The 13,092-nt window shown below is 40.2% G+C and overlaps 2 protein-coding genes across 2 annotated transcripts; both read left to right on the forward strand.

Moving 5' to 3' along the window:
- Positions 1-998: 998 nt before the first annotated feature.
- OR10G6 (olfactory receptor family 10 subfamily G member 6) lies at positions 999-1,967 on the forward strand. The gene has a single exon (XM_017347572.2). The coding sequence runs from the start codon at positions 1,032-1,034 to the stop codon at positions 1,965-1,967; it is 936 nt and encodes a 311-aa protein (XP_017203061.2). The 5' UTR covers positions 999-1,031.
- A 10,163-nt stretch (positions 1,968-12,130) lies between these two features.
- On the forward strand, positions 12,131-13,092 carry LOC100356166 (olfactory receptor 10S1). Its single transcript, XM_008267176.4, is given in 2 exon segments — positions 12,131-12,416; positions 12,419-13,092. Coding segments are annotated over 2 exon segments (960 nt in total).

A 13,092-nucleotide genomic window follows, 5' to 3' on the forward strand; every position in this document is an offset into this window, starting at 1 on the left:
CCTGGAAGATCAGTATAAGTGTTCTAAACATCAAAGGAGCAAGGCCATTCCAAGTTACAGGAGTCAAAGGAGAAGGAAAAAATGTTTTTGTTAGCACATTTGTGGAGCAGAAGTGCTGAGAGGCGGCCAGAGGAAAAGTCAGCCCTGGAATGTGAGGCTCTGTCCCTCCCAGCTTTGCAGTCATCTAGGACTTTCCTTGGGCCACACAGAGAAGCACCTGGTAAGTCACCAAGCATCGCGTTAGCTGTGTCATAAGATGGATGTTATGGCGACAGTTTGACAGATCGTTTATTTTCTTTTAAACATTTATTTGTTTATATAAGGGAAGCAAATTTTGTGTATTTCATATTTACATGATGCATTTTAAACTCATGAACGATGACAAATTGTCTCAGTCTACCACAAAATGTTTCCTAGCCTTGGCACAGAGTGTCCCAAGTCCCAGAAATCACTCAGCACTGAGAAGAATAGTCTCTGTGCCACTGAAGGAGGTAGAGAGGTAAGAAGACAGTGACACAGTGATCCATGACAGATGTACCTGCAGCCATGCTCCCAGCAGGAGCCCAGCTTGGATCCCAGTTCCATTCCAAACCCTGCTGAGTGTTTCAGTATTGCCCCTGAGCCTTGTGGCCCAGGTACACCATTTGAATGTTTGTCTCCAGTTTATAAATAAACTGTTAGAGCAAATATTATTGGAAAGATGGTGTTTGCAGTATATAGTTACATAGGTAACTGAAGCATTGGAAACCAAAACCAAGATCGGAGAGGGCGGTTACTGAACACAGAGTCTGTTACTTTTAACCTTGGAGAAAACAACTGCTCCCTGAAACCAAGCAGCGTCTCAGAATCAAGAGCTGGGGAGAGTATGAGGTGATAATGATGAAGAGAGTAATGAAGAGCGAAGGTGAGAGAGGGAGATTCTTTCTGTCCATATTTGGAAATGATGCAGAATGGATATGCCATGGTTACAGATTTTAAAGGAATCCTGAGTCATATCTCTTCTTCTTTTGGCAGATGTGACCAGCAAAGAAATGCAAAGTGGCAACCAGACTTTTGTGTCTTATTTCATTTTGGTGGGCCTGCACCACCCACCACATCTGGGGGTGCCACTCTTTCTAGCTTTCCTTGTCATCTACCTCCTCACTGTCTCTGGCAATGGGCTGATCATCCTCACCGTCTTATTGGACATCCGGCTCCACCGCCCCATGTACTGGTTCCTATGCCACCTCTCCTTCTTGGACATGACGATTTCCTGTGCTATTGTTCCCAAGATGCTGGCTGGCTTTCTCTTAGACAGTAGGCTTATCTCCTTTGGCGGGTGTGTGGTCCAACTTTTCTCTTTCCATTTCCTGGGCTGCACTGAATGCTTCCTTTACACACTCATGGCGTATGACCGGTTCCTAGCCATCTGTAAGCCTTTGCACTATGCTACTATCATGACCCGCAGTGTCTGTAACTACTTGGCTTTGGGCACCTGGTTAGGAGGGACCATCCACTCACTTTTCCAAACAAGTTTCATGTTCCGGCTGCCTTTCTGTGGCCCAAACCATGTTGACTACTTCTTCTGTGACATCCCTGCCATGCTGCGCCTCGCCTGTGCTGACACCACCATTAATGAGCTGGTCACGTTTGTGGATATTGGCTTCCTGGCTCTCACCTGCTTTATCCTCATCCTCACTTCCTATGGCTACATAGTGGCTGCCATCTTGCGAATCCGGTCTGCAGAAGGGCGTCGCAATGCCTTCTCTACCTGTGCCGCCCATCTCACTGTTGTCATTGTCTACTATGTGCCCTGCACCTTCATTTACCTGCGCCCTGGCTCGCAGGAGCCCTTGGATGCGGTGATAGCTGTTTTCTACACTGTCGTCACTCCGCTGCTTAACCCCATCATCTACACACTCCGCAACAAAGAGATGAAGGCAGCATTACGGAGACTTGGAGGCTTCCAGGAAGTACAGTGTCACTGACTCCATCCAGCACAGATGCCGCAGACACGGAAATGCAGGGCACTGGATGGGACACCAAGCAGTTGACAAGATTTTCACACAGAAAGAGAAATAAGGACACACGGAGAGGATGACTCCTAAGTAGAGAGGGGGGAACCTGGAAAGTTCCACATGTAACATGCTCTCAAATGTGTTTTTCATGTATCTTCCTCTAGAACCAATCAAAGCCACTCAGCAAGGGTAGCACCTTACAGAAAAGGCCCAAGCTGAGTAAAATATCCATTTAAAGGTTGTGTTTCTCTGTGCATCTATCTATATGTATGCTATTGTGTCTATTCCCCGTACAGATTATGAATAAATAAAGCCAGCTCTTTACAGGCTATAAATAACCTTTACATAAGCCATCTGATTTGATCTTGACAAGAATTATGTGAGATGGGTATTATTTTTATTGCCATGTAATCATGTAATCATGGAAGAAATGAAGTTCAAGTGGCTTTTCCAAATTCCCTTCTGTCTTCTACCTTAACAAACATCATCGGATATGATTTTGGACTTGAACTTAAGGGAATAATTTCATCTCAGTGTGAGGCATTCATTTCAGGTGCACTGCACCATGACCTGAGTAGATCTAGTCTTCTGAGCTAACACTGGGTTCTGCTTTTTTATGTTTTTTCAAGATTTTACTTAGTTATTTAACACATAGAATTACATACTGAGAGACAGAGAAAGGTCTTCCATCCACTGGCTCACTCCCCAAATGGCTGTAACTGCTAAAGCTGCTCCCATCCAGAAGCCAAGAGCCAGGTCACCCACGCAGGTGCAGGGGCCCAAGCACTTGGACCATCTTCTACTGCTTTCCAAGGCCATAAGCAGAGAGCTGGATCGAAGTGGAGCAGACAAGACTCGAATAGGTGCCCGTAAGGATGCCGGCACCACAGATAGAGGCTTAACCTACCACACCATAACACCGCCCCCTGGGTTCTGCTTTGATGAAGTTCAAAAAGGTGTAACAATGATCAGCTTCATTGCGCTGGGTACACAGAGTGTCCCAGAAGCTTCCATGGATGTTAATAAAACAAATTGAAATTTCAGGGGACTGTATGTGCAACCACACTCTTGCATTTGTTAAATAGTTTTTTGGTTTCAGTGTGGTGTGGGTTTGAGTTGGATGGAGCACATATCTAGTTGCAAGCAAATGAGCAAATTGTGACCCAAAGCCTACCCTGATGGAGTTTCTTGTAAGTGATTTCTAAGTAACCTCATATTTTAAGATTCAAAAGTTCCACAATTGTTCCATTCTTAGTGCACCCATGATAAAACCATGATAAATGATCCAGAAAATGGGTGTAATGCAGAAAAATACTCTTGGAAAAGAGACAAGAATAGAAGTGTCATAGCAAAATCTCATTTTTTGTCAACATAGATACTTACTAGCCACATTTTTAACCCATCATTGATACACTAATGTAAACAGTGAAATATAGTAAGCATAATTTGTTAAAAATATTTGTTTGAATTTTGAGTATTTTGACTTTATTTTATTGGGTGCAAAGCACCAGGCTTGAACTAATTGATGGGAATTTAGGTCCCCTTATTTAAACCATACATAAAGAACATTCTAACATTTATGAAATATCTGTATTGGAATAGACTTTTCTGTGGGGTAATGATATTCTCATACTGAAAGCATCATAGGAAAATCACTGATTTGGGGTAACTGGTTGGGAAAAAGTTTTTATTCTATCTCATCTAATTTTCACAATTAATGACTTCTACTAATAGGACATTCTACTAATAGGACATTCTGCCAATTTTTATTGAAAAAATTTACTCATTTATTTGAGAAGCAGAAAGACAGAGAGAGAAAGAGAAGTTCCAGATACTCCTTCATTCCCCAAACACCCACCAAGGCCTCCTAGCTGTTTTTGAAGCTAGGAACCAGGAATCCAATACAGATATCCCATGTGGAAGACAGGAACCCAATTATTTAAACCACTACCGCGGCCGGCGCCATGGCTCAATAGGCTAATCCTCTGCCTGCAGCACCAGCACTCCGGGTTCTAGTCCCAGTCGGGGTGCCGGATTCTGTCCCGGTCGCTCCTCTTCCTGTCCAGCTCTCTCCTGTGGCCCAGGAGTGCAGTGGAGGATGGCCCAAGTGCTTGGGCCCTGCACCCGCATGGGAGACCAGGAGAAGCACCTGGCTCCTGGCTTCGGATCAGTACAGTGCACCGGTCACAGCGTACCGGCTGAAGCGGCCATTGGTGGCGGGGGGTGAACCAATGGAAAAGGAAGACCTTTCTCTCTGTCTCTCTCTCTCACTGTCCACTCTGCCTGTCAAAAAATAATAATAATAAACCATTACCTCTACCTTTCCAGGTCTGTGTTAGCAGGAAGCAGAGGTGAGGAACCAAAGCACAGTATGGAACTCAGGCACCGCAATATAGAATGTGTCTTATCCAGTCTTCACTGGTGTCTTAACTATCAGGCTAAATGCCCACCAAGATTTCTGATTTAAAGATGGTACACACGAGCACATACTTTGATATAACATTTATAACATATATACTTTTAAATGAAAAATGTTCTATTAAAATGTTCTATTTCACTATTTTAAAATCATACACAGATGAGGAAGATAAATTTTAGAAATTTCAAGAGAACTTAGCAGGCTACTCAGCTTCTCTTCAGGCAGAGCAACAGAGTGAGGAGGGCAGAGAGACAGAGATACAGACAGAGAGGTCTTCCATCTGCTGGTTCACTCTCCCACAGTCAGCTCTGGGCCAGGTTGAGGGCAGAAGCAAGGGACTCCATCCTGGTCTTCCACATGGGGGGGCGGGGAGAGGGCAAGATTCCAAGTGCCATCATCTGCCACCTTCCCACACTCATTAGCAAGGAGATGGTGTTTCTAATTTTTAAAAGCATTTTATAAAATTTACTCCACTTGTGTATACATTTTGATAGTTTTTAACACATTATACCAGTTTTGCAGCCAGACCCACAATCTAATTTTAGAGCATTCTGATCACAATGTGCCCATTTGCTATCAGTCCCTGTTCTCATCATGGCCCAAGGCATTTACTAATTTGCTTTCGTTCTTATTCATTTCATATACACTCATCATAGAACAAGTAATATTTTGTGTCTGATCTATTTCACTTAGAATGCTTCTGAGGTTCATTCACATTGCAGCATATTAGTATTTCCTTCTTCTTATAGCTACGTGGTACTATGTAATATGCATATACCACATTTTGTTTCTCGTTCACCAGTTTATGTACAATGGAGTTGGCTCAACATTTTGGCTATTATTAATAATGCTGCTGTAAACATTCATCTACAAATATTTCAAATATATATTTCCTATTATCTTGTTTAAACATAGGAATGAATTCTCTATGTCATTTGGCAACCTTTTATTGAGACCCTACCAAACTGATTTTCATAGGTGTTATATTATTTTGATGACCATCAATATTTTATTTCACTACATCCTTGTCAATACTTGCTACCTTCTCCCTTTAAAAAAAATAGTGCCATCCTAATAACTTTTAAATGGTATTCCACTGTGGCTTGATGTGCATTTACCTAGTGACTGATGATGCTGAATAGCATTCCGCATGCTTATTTGGTATTTCATACATGTTATTTGATACAATGTACAAAATTTCTCCCTTATTGCCAATGACAGGATTTTATTTTTATTGTCAAATAGTAGTTCATTGTGTATACATACCACGTTTTCTTTACCCATTCATCTGATGATGTTTGTCATTGGCAGTAATTGGATGAAACCAGAGGACAGCATTTGAGTGAAACAAACCAGACAGAAAGACAAATACCACATGCTCTTCATATTTGGAAACAAAAATTTAAAAAAATAAATCTGAATACAGAATATGGATTACTAGAAGTTGGGAAAGGTAGCAGGATTGAAAGAGGTTGGATTAAAGAGCTGGAAGCTATATATGGCTCATTAATTGTGACAAATTGACTAATATAATATACTGATAATAGGGGAAAGAAGGTGAGTCATATATGGGAACTCTGTATCATTACTTTACAATTTTTGTTTTGTAAATTTAAAACTATTCTAAGATAAACTGCTAAAAATGAAATTAAAAATAATAAAATTTCATTTTCCTGACTTTTTAAATTTACATAAAGGGAAGAAATTTCATGTATACAGTTTCAAGAACATAATATTTCAAACCCTCCCCTCCCCAATTGTGTTATTAGACATCTGAGTTTTAAGAGTTCATTGCATATCCTGCTGCCACCTTGTTACTGGATATGTGACTTGAAATTATTTTCTCTAAGACTGTGTTTTGCTTTCACTAGTTACTTTACTCTGAGAAAAATAATACATCCCAAGACTAGGGTGTTAGACTTTGAAGATGATAACTAATGCTCCAGGTCACATGGTGTCCTGCTACTTGGGACTGCCTCTGATTTCTTGCAGTTTTAGGATTTATCTCATATTGGTTTCCTTTCATTCAGGAATCATAATGCTGTACTGCCTTTTGCCCAGTGGCTGAATGAAATTAACTCATAGATCTTTGTCTGGTTTCTTGTACTTCCACAGTAGGAAGCTATTCCCTGTAGCAGGTAATGCTTTATGGACAGATGTAAAAATCTATTGTTGATTTTTGATAGCCTCCTTCATATCCAAAATATTTGCTGAGTATCAGATTTGATATAATCATTTTTCTGTGGGTTATCTGCTTTCTATTTAAGCTGAATATAAGAAATAAAAAAGAAAATGTGAAACAGATATTTTATAATTCTCTTTTTGACAATCTTTATTTAAAAGGAATAATGATTCTATAAAAAAGAAAAAAAATTGTGTCACTGAGCTTGTAGACATTTGTATGATTCTAAATCAGTGCTCTGGGATGCAGTGAGAAAGCAGAGGAAATTAAACAGAGTTTTCATTATCTGGTTGAACAAGAAAAAATAAGGTTCTATGAGATGAAATTGAACTTTTATTAATGTTATATCATAAATACCAGAGTTCCTGCTTTGAAATGATCTTTCATTCACTCTTGAGAGACAAGTGTTAGCCAACTAGCCTACAACATATAGAGCTAAGGATCTATGACATAGTTTTAACACCTAAGTGTGATGCAATCCTTGGTCCCTAGTCATCCCTTTTTCACAGCTAATTATATTGATTTTTAATATTTTACACAATTCTTTAGGTTCATTGAAACATATTTCAATGTGCTTATATTCACCATTTACTTGCTTGTTTTTTACTTGATAAATACAAGGAATTTTATATCGTGTGTTAAAAATCATAATGTAGGAAGAAATATCAAAAAAAATTTAAACAACTGCTGATTTGTGTAGCTGAAATTTTGCTTTGTTTCTGATTTAAAGATAAAACAAAGCTTCTTTCTTGCCCAGAATCATTTACTCCTTTTCTTGCTTACTACATCAGCTAAAAAAAAAGTCATATAAGGGTCAAAATGAGTATGCTGTTTTTCCTCAACTTTAAAAGAAATATGGTTAACTCTCATCATGAAATGGTAAGTTCCTAGAGTCATTGTACTAATTATCCTTGATCATGCTTTTTAAAGTTCCTTTCATAATACCTTTAGTTGAATTTTTTAATTAACACAAAATTATTCATAGGTGTTTTCCAATTGAAAATTTATCTCTGTTAAAAATAAGAGTGGGAATAAGAGAGGGAGGAGATATACAGGTTTTTACATGTTCCCTTGGACTTACCTCTGAGGGTAAAGCTAAAAACTTGCCATGGGACTCCAAATCCCATTAAGTGGCAGATACCAATGCCATCTTACTAGTTAAAATGATCAGTTTAAGTTCATAAAGATAGGATTAAGTGTCAAAGGGATCACATAAATAAGACCAGTGTCTGCTAATAATAATAGATAGAACTAAGAAGGAGAGAATGATCAAACATGGGAAGCAGGAAACATAGCAGACTCATAGAATGGCAGATGTCCTAAACAGCACTGTGGCCTCAGAATCAGCCCTTAAGGCATTCAGATCTGGCTAAAAAGCCCATAAGAGCATTTCAGGCATGGAAAGCCAAGACACTGTGGCAAAAAATGACCTAAATGAAAGATCTCTGTGAGTAAGATCCTGGTGGAAAGAAGGGGCCGTCAAAGAAGGAAGTACCTTTCTCTGAAGGGAAGAGAGAACATCCATCAACTTTGATTATGGCCCTGTCTAAATAGTGTCAGAGTTTGTGAATTCAAAAGACTTCCATAGCCTTGGCAGCTCATGACAAGAGCCTCGGGTGATCACTGATGTCATAAATAAGAGTGTCAATTTTTAAATCAACAACAAGAGTCCCTGTGCACTTGCTCCCCATGTAGGAACTCTGTCCTTAATGTGTTGCACTGTGAGAATTAATAGTAAAACCTGTCTTCAAACAGTACTTTATACTTTGTGTGCCTGTGTGAGTGCAAACTGTTGAAATCTTTACTTAGCATAGAGTTGATCTTCTGTATATAAAGATGATTTAACATGAATCTTAATGAAGAACGGAATGGGAGATGGAATAGGAGGTGGGACAGTTTAGGGGTGGGAGGGCAGGTATAGGGGGAAGAATCACTTTAATCCAAAAGCTGTACTTATTTATTTACTTTTTGACAGGCAGAGTGGACAGTGAGAGAGACAGACAGAGAGAAAGGTCTTCCTTTACCGCTGGCTCACCCTCCAATGGCCACTGCGGCTGGTGCACCGTGCTGATCCGAAGCCAGGAGCCAGGTGCTTCTCGTCTCCCAGGGGGTGCAGGGCCCAAGCACTTGGGACATCCTCCACTGCACTCCCGGGCCACAGCAGAGAACTGGACTGGAAGAAGGGCAACCGGGACAGAATCCGGCACCCTGACTGGGACTAGAATCCGGGGTGCCGGCACTGTTAGGCGGAGAATTAGCCTATTGAGCCACGGTGCTGGCCCAAAAGCTGTACTTATAAAATTTATATTTATTAAATAAAAGCTTTCTATAAAAAATGAAGTTCCTTTCAGCTATTATCTACTATGTTATTTTTCTTATAATTATTGTTGAATTTTACTTAATCTTTTTCAAAATTTATTGGAGGATATTTATTTTCTCCAATTGGTGAATTACAGTGAAAGATTTTGAGGTGCTAAAATATCTTTATCTTATATGCAAACATAATTTCATGTTATGACATATGTTAATTTCTAATATTTGCATCTATACTCATAAATATAAAAATTGATATTTTCTCTTGTTCATTATCTTTACTTGGAATTTATGTTAAGGTTATGTAAATTGAATAAATGCAATCTTTTAATATTTAGTCTCTAAAAAACTTATAGTGAAATTTGAGACATAGCATAATAAAACTTGCATTTCAAATATAAACATAAAATCACCAAGTCTCCAGCCAAAAAAAAATCAAATACTTTATAAAACGAAAGAATTAGAGCATAGGCAGGCATTTGACACAGTAGTTAAGCTGCTGCTTGGAATGTCCACATCCCATACTGCAGTGTCTAGGTTGGAGTCCAGGCTTCAGTGTCCATCCCAGGTTCTTGCTAATGCACACACTCAGAAGCAACAGCTGACAGCTCAAGTACTTGCATTCCCACCATCCACAGGGAAGACTCAAACTGAGTTTGAGGCTCCTGGCATCAACCTGGAGTAACCTTGGCTTGTTGCAGTCATTTGAAGTGAACCAGTGGATGGAAAACATCCCTGTCTTTTCTCTGTTCCCTTTTTCTGCCTCTCAAATAAGCAAAATAGATGAATAACAAATTAAATTTTTAAAAAAATTAAACTAGGAATCAGGCATACAAAACAAATACAAAGTGACCCATATACAAAACAAAGCAATAATGGAACTACATGGATCCCAGTGAAAGAGTGTAAGCCAATGGTTTTATTTCCAGCTAACTTGCCCTTCAAAGATTAAGGCTATGTAGAAAAAATGTTAAATATAAAAGACCTTAAAGAGTTCTGCACTGGGACCAGTGCCTGGCAGAGTAGGCTAAGGCTTCGCCTAAAGTACCAGCATCCCATATGGGCATCCGTTCCAGTCCCATCTGCTCCTTTTCAGATCCATCTCTCTGTTAATGGCCTGAGAAAACAGTAGAAGATGGCCCAAGTGTTTGGGTCCTACACCCATGTCGGAGACCAGGAAGAAGTGCCTGGCTCCTGGCTTCAGATGGCCCCATCTCCAGCTGTTCCAGCCATTTGGGGTGTGAACCAGCAAATGGAAGATCTTTCTCTGTTTCTCCCTATCTCTGTCTGTAACTCTACTTCTCTGATAAGTAAATAAAATCTTAAAAAAATTTCTGCATTCAACAATCCTTCTTGAACAATCTAGTAAACAATGAATACTAACCAAACCAAAGACGAGTAGCAAAACTTGAGCAAAAAGGCAGATTGTAAATTCAAAATGGTATAATTGCATACTCTAGATTAAAATAAAATGTGACATGATCCATATAGAAGTACATACAGATATGAGTATGGATGGATTCATGTCCGTGCATATAATTTTTTTTGTCTTGGAAGAGCCTAGGAATGATAAATTCTCAGTATCAATGAGTATAGCTGGAAATCAGATCTTAGCTTCCAGTGTCATGCCCAAATAAAAGGGCTCCCTAGAGAAGTCATTAAGACTAGGGTTGGGGGCAGAATACAACAGGAACCTGGAATATGTTGAGGTTCCAAGAAATAATAAATTAAATGGAAAAGATGGGGTACATCAATAAAAGCAACAGGGCACAAGTGGCCAAGTGAAAGAGATATAGGTGGACAAAACTAGTGCAGAGAATAAAATTGATAGTTGTAATTCAGAAGAAAACATGTACAAACATAAATAAATAAATGAATGAACAAAAAACCCACAAGACAAAATCTCAAAATTATAGCATTCATAGGCAAAATACAATAATAAGATACAAAATCAGTATGCAAAAATTATGAGAGATACATAATATACCACAGATTGAAAATGTGTTTCCCCTGAAACTTTTGTCATACCCAGTATGAAGAAATACTGGCATCATTCATCCACTAATATGGTGCCCTGAACAGTGTACAATATTGATTTTCTGATGTTACTAAAAAACACATCCTTTTGGTCTACTCAAGAAAGAAAATCATGCATACCCAAATTTAGAAATATTATACAAAATTAACGACTAGTATGTAATAAAAGGAGTTATGAGCAATTAGGAAAGAGTAAAGGAGAGTCATGGATGGGAAATGAAGGAGACTTGACGAATAAATGCAATGCAAGTTCCATACTATGTCCAGGAAGCTTAAAAAGAAAGATGCTGAGAAAATAGTGAAATTGAAATATTGTCAGTAGCCCTATAAGAGATGGGATATAAAATGGCTTGTGAAAGTCTAAATATAAAGCATGCAGAAGCAAGATCCAACAGCAAGAAAGGAGTTGAAAGAAAAGTTTCATGTAATTCAATATCTAATTAGGTTTAGGAGATAAAGGATATGAAAACCCAGGGAGATCTCGCATTTCAATATGGCCCAAGAGAAAAGCTCAATGAGAAAGGCACCTATAAACAATTCCCAAAAGTTTGAACAAAGCTTTACAGGAAGAGCCTAAATACACTCAACAAATTGTCCTGATAATTGTTCAGTCTATTCTCCAGGGCTTCACTATCAGACACTTGAGGGTTGTGGGGAATTGAAATTCTAAAGAACTCCCTCTGGGTGAGGGAAGTGGGGGTGGGGGAGCTGTTTTGTTCCTGGCTGATGTAACAGCACCAAAACATTAACCAAGATGCTTCAAGTTGGACTGCAACTCCCTGATGACACACAGCAATGATAATGTGCCTGTGACATCTGCACATGACAGACTTAATGAGGAGGACAGATACATCACAAAGTTGGAATATAGGCAATAAATATACACGCAAAGCAAGCAGGAATTACCATGCATGTATACATTCCGTTATTTACAAAGTGCATTTCTGGTAATAATTCTTAATGTGCCTCAGAGAAACTGTGGATCTCATTTTGAAAATTTCATCATCAAGAAACAGGCAGCAAGAAAACATGAAAACTGACCAAAACTGTGAATCACTTGAGGGGCAAGACCAAGATGGCATGGCCCAATGGATAATCTTATTTCAGGAAAAGGAAACAGCTGTTTATTCTCTCTCCTGAAGTCAGTTTAGCTGCAAAGGGGATTAGTAATCAATAATTGGCATGGAGACAGAGTATTCCAACCAGACCATGGTCAGCTACTTTTACCTCGAAGGTCTGATGTACATTGCTGACCATCCCAGCCTCTTTTTTCTCCTCTTCCTCCTCATCTAAACCATCACAGTGATTGGGAATCTCCTTATTCTCATCACTGTGGGCTCTGACACTTACCTGCAGTCTCCCATGTACCACTTCCTGGGGCACCTCTCCTTCCTGGATGCGTGTTTGTCTACAGTGACAGTGCCCAAGGTCATGGCAGGCTTGCTGACTCTGGATGGAAAGGTGATCGCCTTGAGGGCTGTGCCATGCAGCTGTACTGCTTCCACTTCCTGGCCAGCACTGAGTGCTTCCTGTATACAGTCATGGCCTATGACCGTTACCTGGCTATTTGCCAGCCCCTGCACTACCCAGTGGCCATGAACTGGCAGGTGTGTGCCAGGCTGGCTGGCATCACTTGGGCCATAGGGGCCACACACTCTGCAATTCATACCTCTCTGACCTTCCACCTGCTCTACTGTGGTCCTCACCACATTGCTTACTTCTTTTGTGATATCCCCCCGGTGTTGAAGCTGGCCTGTGCAGACACCACCACCAATGAGCTTGTCATGCTTGCCAACATTGGCATTGTGGCTGCTGGCTGCCTGATCTTCATTGTCATATCGTACGTCTTCATCATGGCAGCTGTGCTGTGCATCCACACAGCAGAGGGCTGGCAGCGGGCCTTCTCCACCTGTACTGCCCACCTCACAGTGGTGCTGCTCTACTATGTGCCCCCTGTCTGTATCTACCTGCAGCCAAGCTCCGGTGGGGCAGGAGCTGGGGCTCCTGCTGTCTTCTACACAATCATCACTGCAATGCTCAACCCTTTCATTTACACGCTAAGGAACAAAGAGGTGAAGCAGGCTTTGGGAAGGCTGTTGTGTCAAGTCCCTGGAGATCGCCCAGCAGGTGGCCAACCCCCATAA

The sequence above is a fragment of the Oryctolagus cuniculus genome, chromosome 1 (genome assembly GCF_051225735.1).
Source record: "Oryctolagus cuniculus isolate XC-2025 breed Fujian yellow rabbit chromosome 1, ASM5122573v1, whole genome shotgun sequence".
Taxonomy (NCBI): Eukaryota; Metazoa; Chordata; class Mammalia; order Lagomorpha; family Leporidae; genus Oryctolagus; species Oryctolagus cuniculus.

Coding starts and splice junctions, on each gene's coding strand:
- OR10G6 (XM_017347572.2), top strand. CDS start 1,032: ATGCAAAGTGGCAACCAGACTTTTGTGTCTTATTTCATTTTGGTGGGC.